The sequence below is a fragment of the Glycine max genome, chromosome 19 (genome assembly GCF_000004515.6).
Source record: "Glycine max cultivar Williams 82 chromosome 19, Glycine_max_v4.0, whole genome shotgun sequence".
Classification (NCBI taxonomy): domain Eukaryota; kingdom Viridiplantae; phylum Streptophyta; class Magnoliopsida; order Fabales; family Fabaceae; genus Glycine; species Glycine max.
Genome location: NC_038255.2, coordinates 8,428,164 through 8,446,287, shown reverse-complemented (window position 1 = coordinate 8,446,287; position 18,124 = coordinate 8,428,164). Strand labels below are relative to the sequence as shown.

Below are 18,124 nucleotides of genomic sequence, written 5' to 3'. Positions count from 1 at the left end.
AAATTTTCTGAATTTTTTCACTGCTAATTGATTAGAGGTTTCTGGTAATCGATTACACAGTTATATTTTGAAGGGTCATGAATTTTGAATTTGAATTTCAAGAGTTTCGTTGCTGGTAATCGATTACAAACATCTAGTAATCGATTACAGGTTCAAAATTCAAATTCAAAACCCTTTTTAACAGCTATTTTTCAAAATTTTCTTCTGGTAATCGATTACAATGCCTAATAATCGATTACTACAACCTTGGATGTCTTGGAAACACTTTGTTTTGAGGCCAAGCTTGATCTTGAATTAATCTTGAAGCAATGCTTGTTTGTTGAAGCAACCTTGTATTAATCTTGAAGCAATGCTTAACCTTTGAATGTTTGTTGAAGTAATCTTGAACACAATTGCAACCTTGTTTGATTATTCTTTGACATCATCAAAATCATGTATTCATACATTCATATTCTCCCCCTTTTTGATGGTGACAATCATTATCAAGTGAATTATTTTTAGCATCATCAAAACCTTCATGATTCACATTCTCCCCCTTTTTGATGATGACAATCATTATCAAGTAAATTTTTTTTGACATCATCAAAACCTGCATGATTCACATTTTACCCCTTTTTGATGATGAGAATTATTATCAAGTAAATTCTTTTTGACATCATCAAAACCTGCATGATTCACATTCTTCCCCTTTTTGATGATGACAACTATCTATAGATTAGGAACAACAACAAAAAAAAAAAAAATTTATCTCTATAGTTTACTCCCCCTTGATTTTGCAATGATTGCTTATATGAGACAGTTGAAGATTTCATATATAAAAAGCTGTATCATAAAGAATAGATAATTTCCCTTACTATTTTATCTTTTATCTATCTCTCCCCCTTTGTCAACATCAAAAATGAATTATGAGCAGAGAGGAGAAAACCATTCAACAATTTATAATGAATTAAAAGAGTAGAGAATGTCATACCATACAAGTATCATTTCATGGCCTAAAAGAAAATGTTAACGCTTGTTGCAATATATGAGAGTCAAGTGATACCAAAAGGCATTAAAACAAACTATTTTGCACCCACAAAAATACATATCCAGTATAAAACAATCAAAATATATAATAATAAAAAAAATCATCAAAAGTTATCAACAATCAACATAACCTTCAAACACAATCATCAAAATCAATCATCAAAGACAATCAACATAACTCTCAAACACAATCATCATAGACAATCAAAAACTCAATAAAAAAAAACTCAATCAAAAGCAATCATCAAAGACAATCAAAACTCAATAAAAAACAATCATCAAAGACAATCAAAACTCAATCAAAATAGTCATCAAAAGACAATCAACATAACTATCAATCATAATTATCAAGGACAATAAAAAACAATCATCAAAAGTAATCAATCAAAGACAAGAGACCTTTTGGTATCATTTGATACCACTTGTTGGACTTGTTGATCAAATGGCCTTTGTTTGTTGTCTCCATATATCACATATTCAATATCTTTGAGAGAAATATGAATAATCTTTGATGCATTTTCCGCCATGTGTTTGGAGCAACCATTATCAATGTGTCAACTCTTTTTCGCTTTCATAGTCTTTCGCCATGAGACTCAGATTTATGATTTTATTTTCTGAATCACTTGATGAATTTATGTCATTATCTTCCTAAGTGATGTATGCTTTCTTTTCTTTAAAATTCCTCTTGTCGGATTTTTCCATTCTTCTTTTAAAGACAGGACAATCAAATCTCATGTACCCAGGTTGATCTCATTCATAGCATTTTGGCGCTAAGGAGAAATCTTCTCCTTTCTTCTTTGGATTGATGTTTGATTTTCTTTGATTTTTTTTTTGTTTCTCAGAAACTTATTGAATCTCTTCACAAAAAATCTGAAATCATCATCTTCTTCTATTTTAGTCAAGTCCTCTTTGTCATTTTCTTCTTGAATAGAAGATGATGAGGCTCTGAGTGCTATTCCTTTCCTCTTTTTATCATTCTCTTCATGTTGATGGAGTCTAATAAGTTCCATTTCATGTTTTTGAAGTTTTCCAAAGAGAGTGACAAGAGACATATTAGTGAGATCTCTTGATTCTACAATTGCTGTTACTTTTGGTTGTCATTGCCTGCTTAAATATCTCAGCACTTTGTTAATGAGAAAGCTCAGAAGATGCTATCATGGACGAGATTATTAAATTTTTTTTGCCCAAAACATCGATTAGTCTATAATCGATGTTGAATGTGCTATACCACATCAATTTTGACCAAAATCGGTTATAAAGACATATTTAACATTGATTTTGGCCAAAACCGATGTGGTATAACACTTTCAACATCGGTTGTGCTAAGAACTAATGTTGTATACAACTTTTAACATCGATCTTTTCAGAACTGATGTAGAAAACGCTTCAGATTACACAATTTTAGCCACATTTCTACATCAGTTTTAGCCAAAACCGATGTAGATAATGATTTTCAACATCGATTTTAAAACTGATGTTGAAAAATGCTTACTTTCAACGATGGAGGTTTCAATATCAATTTTAAAACTGATGTTGAAATTCCTCCATAACTGATGTTAAAGCCCTTTTATGTGGTAGAGAGAATAGTTTTTGAAGGAGTTAATTCCGCAGATCAATCATAGGTTGCTTGTCCATGAAGCTGAGTTAATTGTCACGGGAAAGATCGTCAGAGAAGATGGTGGAGGTGGTGAGGGGAAAAAATGCCGCTGTTGAAAATTGCCTCCAACAGCGGCGACAAACGGTGGTTGCTGCGAGGAGGTGAGGGATCCAATGTGAAATTACCTACTGTAGTAAAATTAATCTAAAGGTAAAAAATTATGGTTCACCATAGGTGGTTCATCCCTAGCATTGCTCTATTATTAATATTGTAACAATTATTATTTATTAAAGTAAGAAAAAAAATACATTAGTTAAAAGAGGTACAAAAGAAAATTTCTTATAAAGGATAGTTTTGAAATTGCATTGTGCTAGAAATAGTAAAATTTGTCTTCTAGTTACTCCATTTTATATATGAGGAATAATGCTAGCATACTTTCTCTCTAACCATCTCGTTATGATTGATTGAAATTTATTAAAAAATATTATTTTTTTGTAGGTCAGACTTCTCATTCAATGATTTTATCTCTTAATTTAGAAGTAAAATCTACCAAAATTGATGATTTCTGATAAATTTGAGTCAATCACTCTAGTGAGTGTGAGTGACATTTCTTTTGTCTCAATACGATTCAAATATTTGATAATATATTTAGAATTGCAACTTTATGACATAACTTCATAAAATCAAAAGCTTGGGGAAATGATTTCTATATCATTGGCCTGGACATGTAATGAAGTTAAACAAAATCTAAACTAAATTGAAGATTTGTGTTGATGCGCACCTCAAGATATGTGCAGATTTAATGTCAGGAATATCCAACGAGAATTTATAAGAAACAGCCTTGTGGCCGACCGCAATATTGAATAATGTGGAGTTGCAATTTTGATGAATGAAAATAATTGACAAGAGATGGGAAAGATCACAGATAATGAGTAAAGAAGTACATAATTATATGGTTAATTGGAAGAATAAAACTTAAAGTAATAGGAAATTCATCATTTCTCATTTTTGAAGTAAGGTGTTGAATGACGATAGATGCAAGTTATTCCTTTATTCTAAGGTAGCTCGTGAATAAGAAGCAATTGTTTTTTGTTTTAGTTGTGTTTCTTCTTTGAACAGTTCATAAGTTATTATGTGCAATACAGACAAAAAAAGTGAGGACAAAAGGTTTGATTCCTATTTGACTTGTACGATGAAATGTCTGAATCTCTTATGTCTATTGTGCCTTGCGTTCGCTACTGGTCCAGGAATACCCCTGTTTCTTCTTCGGTGTGTATGATTGATTTATTTGAAAGTATATTTCTCCATATACAATATTGATTTGTAGATAAAAAAGTGTATACTTTATTAGTCTTTGATAATTGATTGTTTGGTTATGGCCCTTTACTTGCTCAAAGCCTCAAACGCGAGTTCAGGTGTTGATGTACAAATTGTCTGGTGGGTGCTCTTTTATGATAGTGTGTGTGATTGGAAGCTTTAGTAGTTTCACATACGTAATTATTTCACTTGTCATGACAATATACTATAGATCTCAGTTTAAGGATGTGTAATGCTTGCATAAGAAATGATAATCTTTGTTCAAGAATCCTGTTAGATATACTGGATTTATGGGAAATAAGATGCTTTGCTTCATTCACACGGTGTCTAATTCTTTCTTTTCTTTCTTTCTTTTTATTTTGTGATATAACTTTTTTTTTTTCACTTTCATGTAGCATCAATTTTTATCTCATATTAATTTATTAGTTAATAAATTATAAATTATAAAAAATTAAAAAGTATTGGTAGGGAAAATGAAAATAATATTTAATCATAAATAATAAGCTTTACTGTTATTCCATGTAGCTTGGCTATGAAGGAGGTTAGTGCACTACCATTTTTTGTGATTGTTAACTCCTTCCAAACATCTTTGAAACTTTCATCTATGTAAGGGGTTAGTCATGAGAAATAATACAGGGTGCAGTTATGATCAGAGCTCAACAATTGGTAATGACTTCTTACTATTATTGATAATCTGATATAACTATGGCATCATATTTACTTTTAAGCAAATATAACCAAGTAAACCGAGTATGGGCATTAACAAAAGACATGTAATATCTGAAACCAGATTGTGAAACCATAGGAGAGGGACTCCACAAATCACTGTATATTAATTCCAAAGGAGATTTATACACAGTTTGAGAAGAGAAGGTAAACGATGTATCTTGTCCATACAACAAGCAGAACAAAGGGAAGATCATTCTTAACAGGAAATTTCAGATTACAACTATTAAGAACAAGCTTTAAAGCTTGAGAGTTTGGGTGTCCTAGTCTAAGGTGCCAAGTATACACAAAATTAGGCACTTTATTATTACAATCAGAAGCAGAAACAATGTTTATATAAGGAGAAACAACAGTAGTTGAAGAAGAGACAGACAGCTGGGCCAAACTTGAGACTAGGAAATTGATACAACCTATCAAGTCCAACATCACCTTGAAGAAGGATTTCATTGGAATCTTGAGATTTGACAAAGCAACAATTAACATGAAACACAAAGAAAACATGATTATCATTAGCAAATTTGCTTAAACTTATGAGATTTTTAGCGATTTGAGGGACATGAAGCATATGGTTAAGGGCAGGATTAATATTAGGATTATAGGGAGAAAGGAAAATAGAGTGATTAGAGACTGAAATTTTCAGACCTTGTCATCTGTTACCAATAAAGATTTGGTCTGGACCCTCAAAAGGTGAGTTTTGCCGAATATTCTGAGAATTGTTGGTCACATGAAACAAAGCTCTAGAATCTGGAAACCAAGAGGCCAAAGAAGTAGCATCAGAATTGGCTACCGTAGCTTGAGGAGGATGATTTCCAGTGTTTGCCCTGAGTTCATATTATTTTGCTGCTGTGAGTTCCAATTAGAACCAGAGGAGTTGTTCCAATTCTGATTTTGCTATTGAGAGTGCCAATTGGAACCAAAGGAGTTGTTCCAATTCTGATTCTGGTTTTGAGGCCAGTTAGAACAATTACCATTGCCATTGTTTCCATTGTTGGAGGCTTGATACTGAGGATTAAAGTGATTGTAACATGTGAGAGAAGTGTGATTATACTCAAAACACACTTGACACTTAACTGAGCTACCACCACCACTGTGGTTGAAGCCACCTCCACCTCGATTGATACAACCACCAGAAACCCTAGAATCAAAGGAGTATTGGTTTGCGTATGTCATATTGGTATTAGAGGAAAAATTGGTGCTAGAATCTTCACCAGTCATGAATTGTGAAGAGTTTCCATGAGTAAGATTCATTGACGCCGAAAAGGAATTACTCAAGGAGCTGAGTTTGGCATATTTTTTAAGACAGTTCTTGTGCAAGGATTAAACCTTCAACTTCTTCAATGGAGATATGTGGAAGATGACTCTCTATGAGAGCAGTAACCTAATCAAAGTCCCTAGGAAGACCTTCAAGAATGGTCAAATGAGTGGGATAAGATTTTGATTCATGCTGTAGTCCCTCACCAAATGGCTGAAAGGATCATTAGTATGCCTATTTTTCTGTCAAATGAAGACAAGTTGATTAGGAACTTTACCAAGAATGGATACAACTTATACATGGATTCAATAGCAGATACCAATCAGTTCAAGGTTGAAGGAGATTGGCATATGCATGTTATGGAAGCTTCAGGTCCCTCCTAAGGTCAAAGTTTCCCTTTGGAAGGCTTGTTGTGATTGTCTCCCAACCCGAATTTGATCTCAAAATACTAGTATTTCTTGCCCAACATCATGTGTTTTTTGTACTGATGCTTTTGAAAACTGTTGGCATAGTCTTATTACATGTCCGAGGAGCATTACAGTTTGGCAGACGTGTGATTTGTGGTCTAGTATCAATCCCTTGCTGCTTAATGAATTGAAGCAATGCAATCTGAACTTGATACTCTAACTCAAAATTGACACTTGGGACCTGATTCAACTACCTGAAGGAAAGAAACCTATTGAATGCAAATGGATTTACAAAATCAAGCTCAAGGAAGATGACGCCTTAGAAAGATACATGAGGAGACTATTTTGACACCTATTTGCCTGTTGCCAAGCTTAATTCACATTCAAAACATCTATATGCAGGGCATGATACACAGAATTTACATAAAACCTTCCTCAAGACATTGTTAACATTAACTACGAGCAAACAACAAATTAGATTGCCCAGATCTATAGCTGGCATCAGGGACTAGTAATCATATTCAATTGACACCTATAGTCTGCATCATATATTCATATATGACAATCTGAAATCACTACAAAGTGCACCGTACTCTCAAGTCTCGCCCAACCAACAAGTAATATATGAGAATCTCTTGAGTCAAATTCTGAATTAAAATCGCAGCCAAAAAATGGTATCAAAATACAGATAACTCCCTAGTCAAATTCTGAATTCAATTTTCATTTACAAAATAGGATAAAAAAATTCTGAATTAATGTAGTTGCTACATTTTGTTATGCAAGAGAAAGGTTAGGCTTTTCGTCTTCTTCTATTGGTGCTGAGTTACTTGTGAGCTCCTCAGGAGGAAGAGGTGCATTGGGAACATGGTTAGTATCATGCCCTGCAGTCTCACTGGATTTTATGATGTTTGACAATGACTTCTCATTCTGTTGCAGTGTCACTCCATCAGATGTTTTCATTTTCAACATCTGATGTTTATGTTTCTGCAAATCACTATGGCAATATTATTAATTAACTATCCATGCATAAAAGAACCAACATTTGTTTAGAAGTTCCAAATGCAAGTGCCTCCATATGGATAGAAAAAAAGCATGGCACCTATATTTCACGTAAGCATAATTGACTATGGCAATTTATACTGAATTATTCTAAATTTCAAATTCATACAGAAACGAACCTGTGAATGACTCTGTACTTGTTGTCTTGTCCAACCAGGAATATTCATCACTGCAAGAATCTTCTTTGGCTGTGCCTCTGAAAAATAATCAAGGGAGGAAATTAATTATAAGAATCGTATAGTTATGTCTTGTATTGCAAAACCAACAAAGAAATTAATTAATCCAGTCATTGTATGAATAGAGAAAAACAAATGGTGAAGAATTAATCTTACTACCAAGCCCAATTTACATCACAGCCTTGACAAATTGTTGATGCAATTCTTGTCGGGTTTCAATGCTGGGGATGCTAAAGAATCACTCAGTTCATCCGAATCAGATTCTTCGAAATTTGAACCGATCTGAGTCACTGTTGCATCAGGAACAGAAGAAGCAACAAATTCAGAATCTTCTTTTCTTGGTAGCATATTTTGACTCGAGTTTCCTAGCATATTCCATCCACATAACCTTGATTAGGCTCTCTTGCAAAGGCTTAAGCCAATAATTGCAAGCTCCATTTCTAATAGCCTTCATCACAGTACTCTGAGCATCATCAAGAGACATCACTGCACATAAATTGCACCATTATAAGTAAAACAAAGTCCAAAACTTATATAAGAATTAACTTATAGAACAAGTTTAATTAATGAGTTACATACTGATAACTGGAACATTAGTTTCGTTAGTGACATGCTGAAGGAATTGAAGGCTATCGACATATGGCATGTGAACTTCAATGAGTATCACATCAATGCAATGTGTTTTCTCCCGAACATACTCTTCAAGTGAGCAGTGCCGTCTCCGACATTTTTGGGATCCGGAGCAAAAACTAAAAAAGGAACTCCCAGAGAACGAAAACGTATTTTATAAATAATTTATCGACAAAAAATTTCATGAATTTATAAATTCAACCATAAAAAATAATACACAAAATTCTTATATATTAAAAAGTTCACCAAAAATGAAGTTAATAAATTTTTTTTTTAGATTTTTTAAAAGTTGTGGAAATCCCTCAAAATGAGAGTCCTGAACCGTCGATTACCTTGCGCACATGTCCGAGAAGCACTGCAAGTGAGACATCAGAGTATGCCACAGCTGCAACATAAAAACAATCATCAATAAATAAGATCAAATCTTTGTAAAAGAAATAGTAACAATTGAATTTGAAACAAACCGCGATAGTGACATGGAGAACACATATTCAGAATGACATCAAGAATAGTGGGGTCATGATCAACTGCGACGACCCTAAGACCTACTGGGAATTCAAACAAAACTTCTTCTGAGTGGCCATTGCTTACGCCTTACAGGCTGGTACTTGTGATCTTAATAAAGGATTCAATTAGGTAAAAAATAGTTGAATTTGATCCTATTTTTTCTTTTATTTGTTCCAAAAATTTAAAAAAACGAAACCCAATTTAATTTAGATTAAAATAAATTTTTCATCTTCATAAATATAAAAATGTAGGATTGAATTCTTCCAAAATTAAAATATATTATTTTTTGTTATAGGGTCGGTATAAACCTAAACCTATGTGTCGTACTCTTTAATTTATTTTTTAAAATTGGATTAAAAACCGCCACAAATCCCCCCAAAAATATATATAAGAATCAACAACGCCCAACCCACCACCATGAAACACCATAACCACCGCACCTCCAATCAAACAGCCACCTCCATGCGAAGAGCCGCCACCCACCTAAAGCCAAATCGTTTCGCCATAACAAAACCTAAGAACCCAAATCCGCCGCAACCAGCAACCGCCCTAAGACTCATCAACGACGCAAAAGAGAAAGCGCAACTACCACTGCAACGTCTCTCTCTCTCTCTCTCTCTCATACACACATGCACACACATCAAATGGGTAGAGGCGAGGAAGAGTCGTGGTGGCGGCGGCGGTGGCAAGGGAACAAAGTGACAGGGAGGCTGGTTGTCGGAGTCCGTGAAGGTGAAGAGGCTGGAGAGGGAGGACGGTTAGGTATTTCGCGCGGTGCACCTCATTATAGAGAATTAAAACGTAACATGTGTTATGTGTCCACTTATGTGCATAACAACATGCATCCCAAGTAATAAATTTAATTTTGATCCGACAAACAAATTATTGAAATTTTGTAAGGATGGATTTTAAATATTTTAATATTTATTAGGACAAAAAATATATTTTATTATTTGATTTATAATGGATTGAATTTAATTATTTTAAAAATAAGAGACTTAATTAAAAATTTTAAAAATAAAATAACCTCATTGAATTATTTTTAAAAATTATATGATCTAATTGAATTTTTTAATAATAAAAAAATTAAATTAAACTTGAAAATTAAATTGGAGAATTAAAATAGTGATTAAATCATTCAATAAATGAAATACTCTTTAAAAAATGTAATAAAAACCATTAAATATTTAGGTGGAGAGAGAGAAAAAGAAATAGAATAAATAAAGAGAAATATCTATAATTTATAACTCTTTTTTTACACATTTTCTAGTCTTAAATTACTCTTTAATATATTCATTTTTTTTCATGAACTTTTAAAATATAATTTTTATCACTACTTTTTTCAATTATTTTTTGTTTTTTACTTTTTATTTTAAAGAATTACGGATAAAGATACAAATGGTCTTTTTCAACTAGTTATTAATAAAGACAAATATCCCTATTTGATATACACATTTTTTTCTTATACCAATTTAGCCTCGAACTAATTCTAAAAACCAGCTTTAAATCAAACAATTATTAGAAAAAATAACTCCTTCGGTTATTAGAAAAATAAGTCCTCAAATGTGACATTTATTTAGACAGTTTAAAGATCTGGTCAGACTTGGTCGGTTGGATCGGTCCAATTGAGATTTTCTGACATAACTATGTTATTTTGGTTATTGGACGGTCCATGCATTTGGTTTGGGATGACTCAGTCAGACCCGGCCAATTTGGGGTAAACCCGACAACTTATATTAGTTTTTAAAACCCTTTCGCATAAAAAAAAAACTCTAAAACACTCCAAAAAAACCTTAAACTTGTATAATTGTGTTATTGAATTATTATTTGTGTACTTGTGTTATCAATTTTAATACTTCAATTTTTATTTTGAATTTTGGAGTATGAATAAACTTTTTTTAATCAAATAATGTTAGTCATATACTTATATATATATATATATATATATATAATTTTAAATTTTTTAATATATACTGGGTCAAACCGGATCAATTTTTGACCCATCGGTTGAATCGTTGACCCACTACCTCAATTACATCAATTTTTCATAACTTTGTTTATTTATGTGTTTTAATTATTTTTATTTTTAATTTAAAACTAAAAAAATAAAAGAAATTGATAGTTGAGGCATGTAGTGCCTCTTTTTCCATCTATTTGATTATAAGATAAGATTTTATTCGCTCAATCAATCAAAGATTTTTGGTGATCTCTAAACAACCGAATAGTTTAATTCGAGCGGGTTAGAAACAAGTAACAATGGTCAAAAACTCAAAACTGCCTTAAAAAGAAACACAACGGTCAAAATTTTGATATATAAATTCAGTTTCCTAAATAGTATTGTTTAAAAAATTGTAATACGAAGCAAGTTGTGCACATTCAACTCTTATTAACGTTACTTCTTCGTTGATTCTTCTCCACAGCAGGGAAACCATTGTTGAAGGTAATTAAGCAACCTAAAAAAGTAACTACTCTTTTTAGCGTTACTTCTTCATTGAATCTTTTACACTGTTGTTTATTCTTTGCTTTTGAATAATTTTTCTTGAAGTTGTGTTAATTATCTATAGCTTCGTTTAAAACTCTTAGCTCCTTTATTTGAACAATAATTTCCCTAAAACATCCCTTTCTTCTGCCTTTTTTCATCAAGTGAGTTTTCTCAAACGTGTTTACCTTTCATTTAAAAACTGTTGATAATAGTCACATTCTTGGGTTCTTGAATTCTCTTGATGAATTAAGTCTATCGAATAATGATCTCTTAGTTTCACCGAATTCTTTGTCGTCTTTCTTCTTAATTTTTCTTTCCTCTCTTGTACAAAAAAATAAAAATGTAAAGACCAAGTTCTGTTTTATTGACTAATATAGGACATAATATTGACGTGTAAATTAGAAAAAGAAAGAGAAATTAAGGAATTGAGATGATCTTACTACCTGTGGTGTGGGTATGAATTATGCAGCTACTTGAATGCTACCATTTCTGTTCATTACTTTGTTTGATTGTAAATACTATAAACCAAGTTTTATGATCTTATTGACAATTTTTGTATATATGTTTGTTGTTTTGTAGAAAATGGGTCGTGCAAGAATAACCTTGAAACATATCTCAAATGAGAGATCTCGCAAGACGGTGTCCAAGCAGAGAAAGAAAGGGCTAATTGAGAAAGTCTCTAAATTTTCCACCATGTTTGGAGATGAAGCATGTTTGATTGTGTATGATGATGAAAATGGTGATGTTGGACCTGTGACTTGGCCTCAACACCCCACACTGATACACGCCATCATTCAAAAGTATTATGAGATTCAATCAAAGAATGAGAGGCCTCAAGAGACTTTTGTTATTCAAGATTTTTTTGCAAATAGGAAAAAGATGGTTGAGGCTGATATTTCTAAAGTGCAAAAACAGATTGCCAGCATCAAGTATCCAACTTGGGATCAAAGTATCAGAAACATCAAAGAGGAGAAATTGAGGGGCCTCATTGCTCATGTGGATTCTAAGATTAGAGGTTATGATCATAGAATTAACATGTTGAAAAACAAGCATCAGAGTGAAGCCAAGTTCAGTTTCGTGCAAAACATGGCTCAAGCAAGTGGTTTCTCCAACCATCCAAGTCAAATCCTCCTTAATGATGACAATAGGAGGGTGAATTTTACAAATTCAATGGATCAGTTTGATGGAGCTTGTAATTATGGAATTAATAATATGATGAGAAACATGCAACAAGGTGATGCTTGTTTTAGTTTTGTGCCAAACATGGCTCAGGAAAGTTCTAATGCTACCTCCTCACATGTCTCACATCCAAGCCAACTCAATTGCTTGCAAAACATTTCTCAAAGCCAACCTGTGCTTGAAGCTTTAAAGCCTCTTAGTGATAAGAATGAGATAGTAGATTCTAGTAATCAAGTTGATGTGCCTCTGTATTCAACTAATCAACTTGGTGAGTCTATAGACTAGGCTAATCAATTTGTTGACTTGGAGAACTGGTTTGATGGACCTATTGATTGGTGATCTTGATGGTTGGACAAATCAACCTGATGAGGAGGGACTTTGAATGCATTGCCACCACCATTGGATGGATTTCAAACAAATTACTATAACATGCCTTTCTGAAATATGGCTAACTTTGGGTGAAGTTGAATTTTAATGCTATTGTTATCTAGTTTTAGGCATTTATTTGCTTGGAAATTCTTTTTGTAAGAAATGTTGGTTTCATGTTTGTAGAAAGTGCAGGTTTTGATTTCATATGTAACTTTCAGAGTCTTATCTACACTGTATAATATTTCTTTTAATTTCAATGTTCAAAGTTTGACTTTACATTTTTATAAGATCATTAAAAATTTTGATAAAAAAATTGTGCAACTTTTATTTAGAAGTCATAAAGGGGAGAATTTAATTGCAGCACTGAATAACGGCTTAGAATTGTGTGGCAAAGTCAATCATGCAGTTGGAAGAACCTGATGTTTTTACCTGAGAATAGCCATAAGCTTGTTCGAAGGGTTTGATAAATGTGTCTGAATATAAAAAGATACAAGATTTGTGTTTATTACGTAATTTAATATTGATTTCATCAAATTACAGAGCCTGTTTCCAAAGAACATGTTAAATTAATCCTTGGGTTCATTAAATTAATCATTTGATTCCTATAAGTAGTACTTAAGATTTAGTCCATATACATCCTTATTAGTACACATCGGTACCTGGTATTACTATGTTCCTTAAGTTTTATCCTTATATCGATGTATAAGGACCAAATCTTAACTTTGCTTTTCATACAATGACTAATTCTTAAATGAATATCACCGATAAGGACTAACTAATTTAAACTTCTGATTTGTAAACTCCTTCCTATTGTTATGGGACATTTCTTTCAATGTCTTCTCAAAATTCTTTTGCATCTCATCTTTGGAAATTCTTCTAAAGGAATAAAGCTATTATCAGTTGTTTCAATCAACAAATGTTTCTAAATATTTAGAGTAGGCTTGCTTTGGCCCCTGTAACTATTGATCAATTCAGGTATATTAATCTCTTAAGCATGTTTTAGATCAAATAAGGCCATCTTGAAAAGGTAAATCTTCCCTTCTTGACTCTGCACGAAAAACCTTAATGTTATTATGCATAGATCTCTCTAGTGTGGTGACTTGCGACAAAAGCAACACAAAAGAGTCCACCCAAAAGATTAGGAAAACTTCATGACTTAGACAACTAAATTAAGTTTCTTATTTTATTTAATGTGAGACTTGTAACATTGTCACTTTTAAAAGTTGGCATCCACGATGACATCGCTCTATCAATAAATAACAATGAGCTAATGGTAACCTTTTTTGTTACATCTAGACAACATTTAGGAACCTAATTAACATCAAGTTGAAACATCCTCCAACCTTTTTGTGCAAAACAATAGCATATATTATGTTAGGAAGACAACACCTCTATAGTATGTATGTAACATCCCTGATTTTTGATTTATAAGCTACTCTCACACTACGACACTTCACGTGATGACATTTCACTCAACATCCTTTTTGGTTAAAACTTTTTACCGGTCAGAATCCTTCATAGGTAGCCTTTTCTGAGACCTTGAAAATCAGCTCTGTCAGCTTCCAGGTTCAATAATTGACTCCACAAACCAACACGATACTTTTCAGCGTGCTTTGTCCTCACTCACACGCTTTTCGGAAAACTTCCCAGAAGATTACCATCCCTTAACTACTTCAAATCAAACACGTTCAACTATAGAGTTTTTAAGTGATGGGCTACCGAAAAGTAGATGCATCTTATTTGTATAGATAGTACCAATTAATTCTTTTAAATCATCATCAGTTGCATAGTCTCATAACTGCACAACTTCTGGATCCCTCTCATTCTGGTGTGATTCGATTGGGGTGTTATATGCCCACCAGCTTCCGCCTAGTTTGTCCTCGAACCACACTACACAGGGAGAAAGGTTTGCTCTGATATCATTTGTAACATCCCTCATTTTTTAAGTCTCAAAAAGGGTACCCATGATTGTCAAACTCTAGATTCAACTCATAGACTCTTATGAGTTTAAGAGTTTACTTGGTCCCTGCGAGTGAAATTGAAAGTAAACTCGTTTTTTTATCAAACTCGGAGCAAACTTGGTGAACTCGTGGTAGACTCGTGTAAACTTGAGAGTCTGGCCCGAGTTACACGAGTTCAATTGGGAAAGCTTTCTTTGGCAATACGACATCGCTTTGTGCCCTCTGCAACATGAAAAAAGCTCAATCACGTTTAGGGATTTTGCTTCTTTTGTTCCACTCTGCTTTGTCCCTGTTCTTCATTCACGACGAGTTGGAGGCTTGGAGCTATTTAGCGGCGGCGCGACATTAGATCAGATGAGACGCGATGGCCCGGCGCGTGATGGGACACGGCGATGCGGTGTGCTGGTTTTGTTGCCGAGACGAGACCAACGGCATGAGGCCCGACGCGGTGCGCTGGTTCTGTTGCTTCTTTTGTTCCACTTTGCTTCTATCAATGAGATACCATGAGGTCCACAACAAGCTCAAGAGAAGCCACGAGTCCAGGTGAGGTGAGAAAAGCTAAATATCTTTGGTTGCAATAAAAACTGAAACTGGGGTCCTTAGATACTGGCAGCATACTGTGTGTTTTACTTTAAGAACTATGAAGATTGTGTGTTTTACTTTAAAAACTAGGAAGATTTCATGTTACAAATTATTGAAACTGGGTGATGCAATCCTACCCCCCCAAGGGCATTGGATAGAAGACTCCAAAAAGATTGAGTCAGAGATGTAAGAGAAGGCCCTAAGGTTCTCGAGCCTTAGGGTAGATTTTGGGACCATAGGCTAACTATGAGCCCACTTATATTTGTACATATTAGATTAAGATTTCATTATTTTTGGGCCTTGTATTTAGGACTCCATAATGTAGGTAGGGTACCCTAGAAATGTAGGATTTTTTCGCCCTTGTATTTTAGGGCACCTAGACTAGTTTTTGTATTAGGGGTAATTTTGTAATTTCACATGTATTAAGTGAATATCTGATGTGTGTGTCGAGAAATAAATTTAATTGAATTGGGAGAAGCCCAATCCAATTAAATTTTAAAGGAGGAGGTGAGCATTTGCTTGCCACACCCCATTGTCACATCATATAGTCACACTTTGTGCATGTCCTTCATGCTTTACATGCCTCATGACACCTAAGCTCACTTAGTGGAGAATCTTAGACTTGATCTTGGATTAGTAGGCTGAACCATAGCTAAAATTCACTGATCATAATTAGTGGAATTTTGGTTCCAAAATTTGGCTCCACAAATTCAATTTCAAATTCAAGTGAAATTTAAATAGAAATTCAAATTTCCCTCCAATTTTGTGTGACACTTAGGCTATAAATAGAGGTCATGTGTGTGCATTTTTTTTAACTTTGATCATTTAAAAATTAAACTTCAGATTTAAGAGCTCTTTTAAAGCACAAAATTTCATGCTCTTCTCTTTCTCTCCCTTCATTCATCTCTTTCTTCCTCCAAGCTCTTATTCGTGGTCTCCTATGGTGGTGAGCTTCTTCTAGACTCATCTTCTCCTTGAAGTGGCGTCTCCTCTCTCTCTTCCTTCTCCATTCCACTGCCATTTATCTTTCAAGAAGCAAAGGAATCCATTGATGAAGAATATCATAGGCCTACAAGCTCCAATGGAGCTTACATCACTGTGGTCCTTAGATACTGGCACTCTGGCAACATACTGCTTATGCATATGTAGTTTTTATAGAGCTGTGTGCCATCGGGAATACCTCTGCTAAAACCTCAGCTTATAAGCCTCAATGCTTCTTAAAAGCTAGGGAGTAAGGGGCTTTGTACATGTGAAAATATCTATGCCCATGATCCGTGAGGACATCTTGATTGTAATCAAGCTGCCAACTGCACCAACCCCGTGTTTAATTAAAGAATGTCCCATTGGATGGTCATCCTAAATATATAATTTACTCATTAAATTTCCCGCTAGAATTTTAGCAATCTCTCTAATTGAGTCTGTGTTCTAACCATCATTAATACTACCCTAGTATAAATGGCTAAGTGGGGACTTTGTCAGTAACTTAGTATTATGGGTGACTTTCTTTGCATATGTGGACTATATTTTCTTTGGTTTTTTGTGTTCCATTTTAGTATGTCTGGGAGTGGGAATGAATCAAATTCATCAAATACCAATATAGGCACATCCATAGGTGCAGCAAGCAGAAGTAAAAATGCTCCAAGAAATAGGATTGATATTGGGTGGAAACATGGGACAAATGTTTTAGGGAATGGTAAAAAAGTTAAGTGCAACTATTGCTCAAAGATCAACAATGGGGGAATTTTTAGATTCAAGCATCATCTTGCTGGGACTAGATGGGATTCTGAACCTTGTGCTTCACTTCCTGAAGAAGTTAAGATGCTTATGATGAAAGTTATTGCAGAGGTTGCTAATGCATCAGAGAGGAGAAGAAAATTGAACAGTATTCATGAAGAAGGTATACATACTGAGGGAGTGGAGTCAAATACCACTCAAAGTGGGATAAAAAGGGATGCTTGTTTTCAATGGAAAAGGAAAAACAAAATTTGTTCAAGCTAGTGGTGAGGGAGTTCAGGCAACTTTAAATCAATTATATAAACAAGGTGACAAAGATAGAGTTGATGATCAATGTGCTGAATTTTGGTACACAAGTGCCATTCCATTCAATGTTATTCAAAGTCCAGCTTTTGCAAAATTTTGTGACATGGTTGCAAGATATGGGGTTGGCTATAAACCTTCATCTTATCATGATATCAAAGAGGAGCTTTTGAAAAGAGTAGTGGAGAAAACTAATGTAATGCTTCAACAATTTAGGGATGAGTGGAAGAAAATTGGTTGCACAATATGTCTGATGGGTGGATAGATAAAAAAAAGACGTTCAATTTGTAATTTTTTGGTGAACAGTCCAAAAGGGACTGTATTTCTTTATTCATTGGATACCTTGGACATCTCAAAAACAATTGACAAAGTGTTGAAGATGTTGGATGATGTAGTGAATTTTGTTGGAGAGGAGAATGTAGTCCAGGTGATAACAGATAATGCTGCATATTACAAAGCAGTTGGAGAATTGTTGGTGCAGAAACAAGAGCATTTTTATTGGACCCCATGTGTTTCTTATTGCATTGATCTGATATTTAAAGATTTTGAGAAACATTTGAAGGTTCATGAGACTACTATAAAGAAGGGAAGAAGGATCACCACCTACATTTATGGTAGAACAATGTTGATTAGCATCATGAAGAAGTTCACAAATGGAAGAAACTTGATTAGGCCTGCTATGACTAGATTTGCCACAACTTATTTAACCTTAGCTTGCCTTCATGAATTGAAAGCATCATTGATGAACATGTTTAGCTCTGAAGAGTGGAAAACAAGCAAGTTTGGAACTTCACAAGAGGGGAGAAAAGTATAGAAT

The 18,124-nt window shown here is 33.9% G+C and overlaps 1 protein-coding gene and 1 long non-coding RNA gene across 4 annotated transcripts; one reads left to right on the top strand and one right to left on the bottom strand.

Annotated features, from left to right (window-relative positions):
* Positions 1–6,948: 6,948 nt before the first annotated feature.
* On the bottom strand, positions 6,949–9,690 carry LOC102669185 (uncharacterized). Of its 3 annotated transcripts, none has more exons than XR_419781.3 (6): positions 8,655–9,690; positions 8,523–8,575; positions 8,140–8,309; positions 7,717–8,046; positions 7,504–7,580; positions 6,949–7,309 (listed from the first exon to the last, which is right to left on the bottom strand). It is a non-coding gene; the product is annotated as an uncharacterized lncRNA (long non-coding RNA). The 3 variants fall into 3 exon arrangements; XR_003265674.2 differs by having other exon boundaries at positions 6,949–7,319; positions 7,720–8,046; XR_419780.3 differs by having other exon boundaries at positions 7,720–8,046.
* A 2,071-nt stretch (positions 9,691–11,761) lies between these two features.
* LOC100806649 (MADS-box transcription factor PHERES 2) lies at positions 11,762–12,740 on the top strand. Its single transcript, XM_003554953.3, is given in 2 exon segments — positions 11,762–12,693; positions 12,695–12,740. Coding segments are annotated over 2 exon segments (978 nt in total).
* Positions 12,741–18,124: the final 5,384 nt, after the last annotated feature.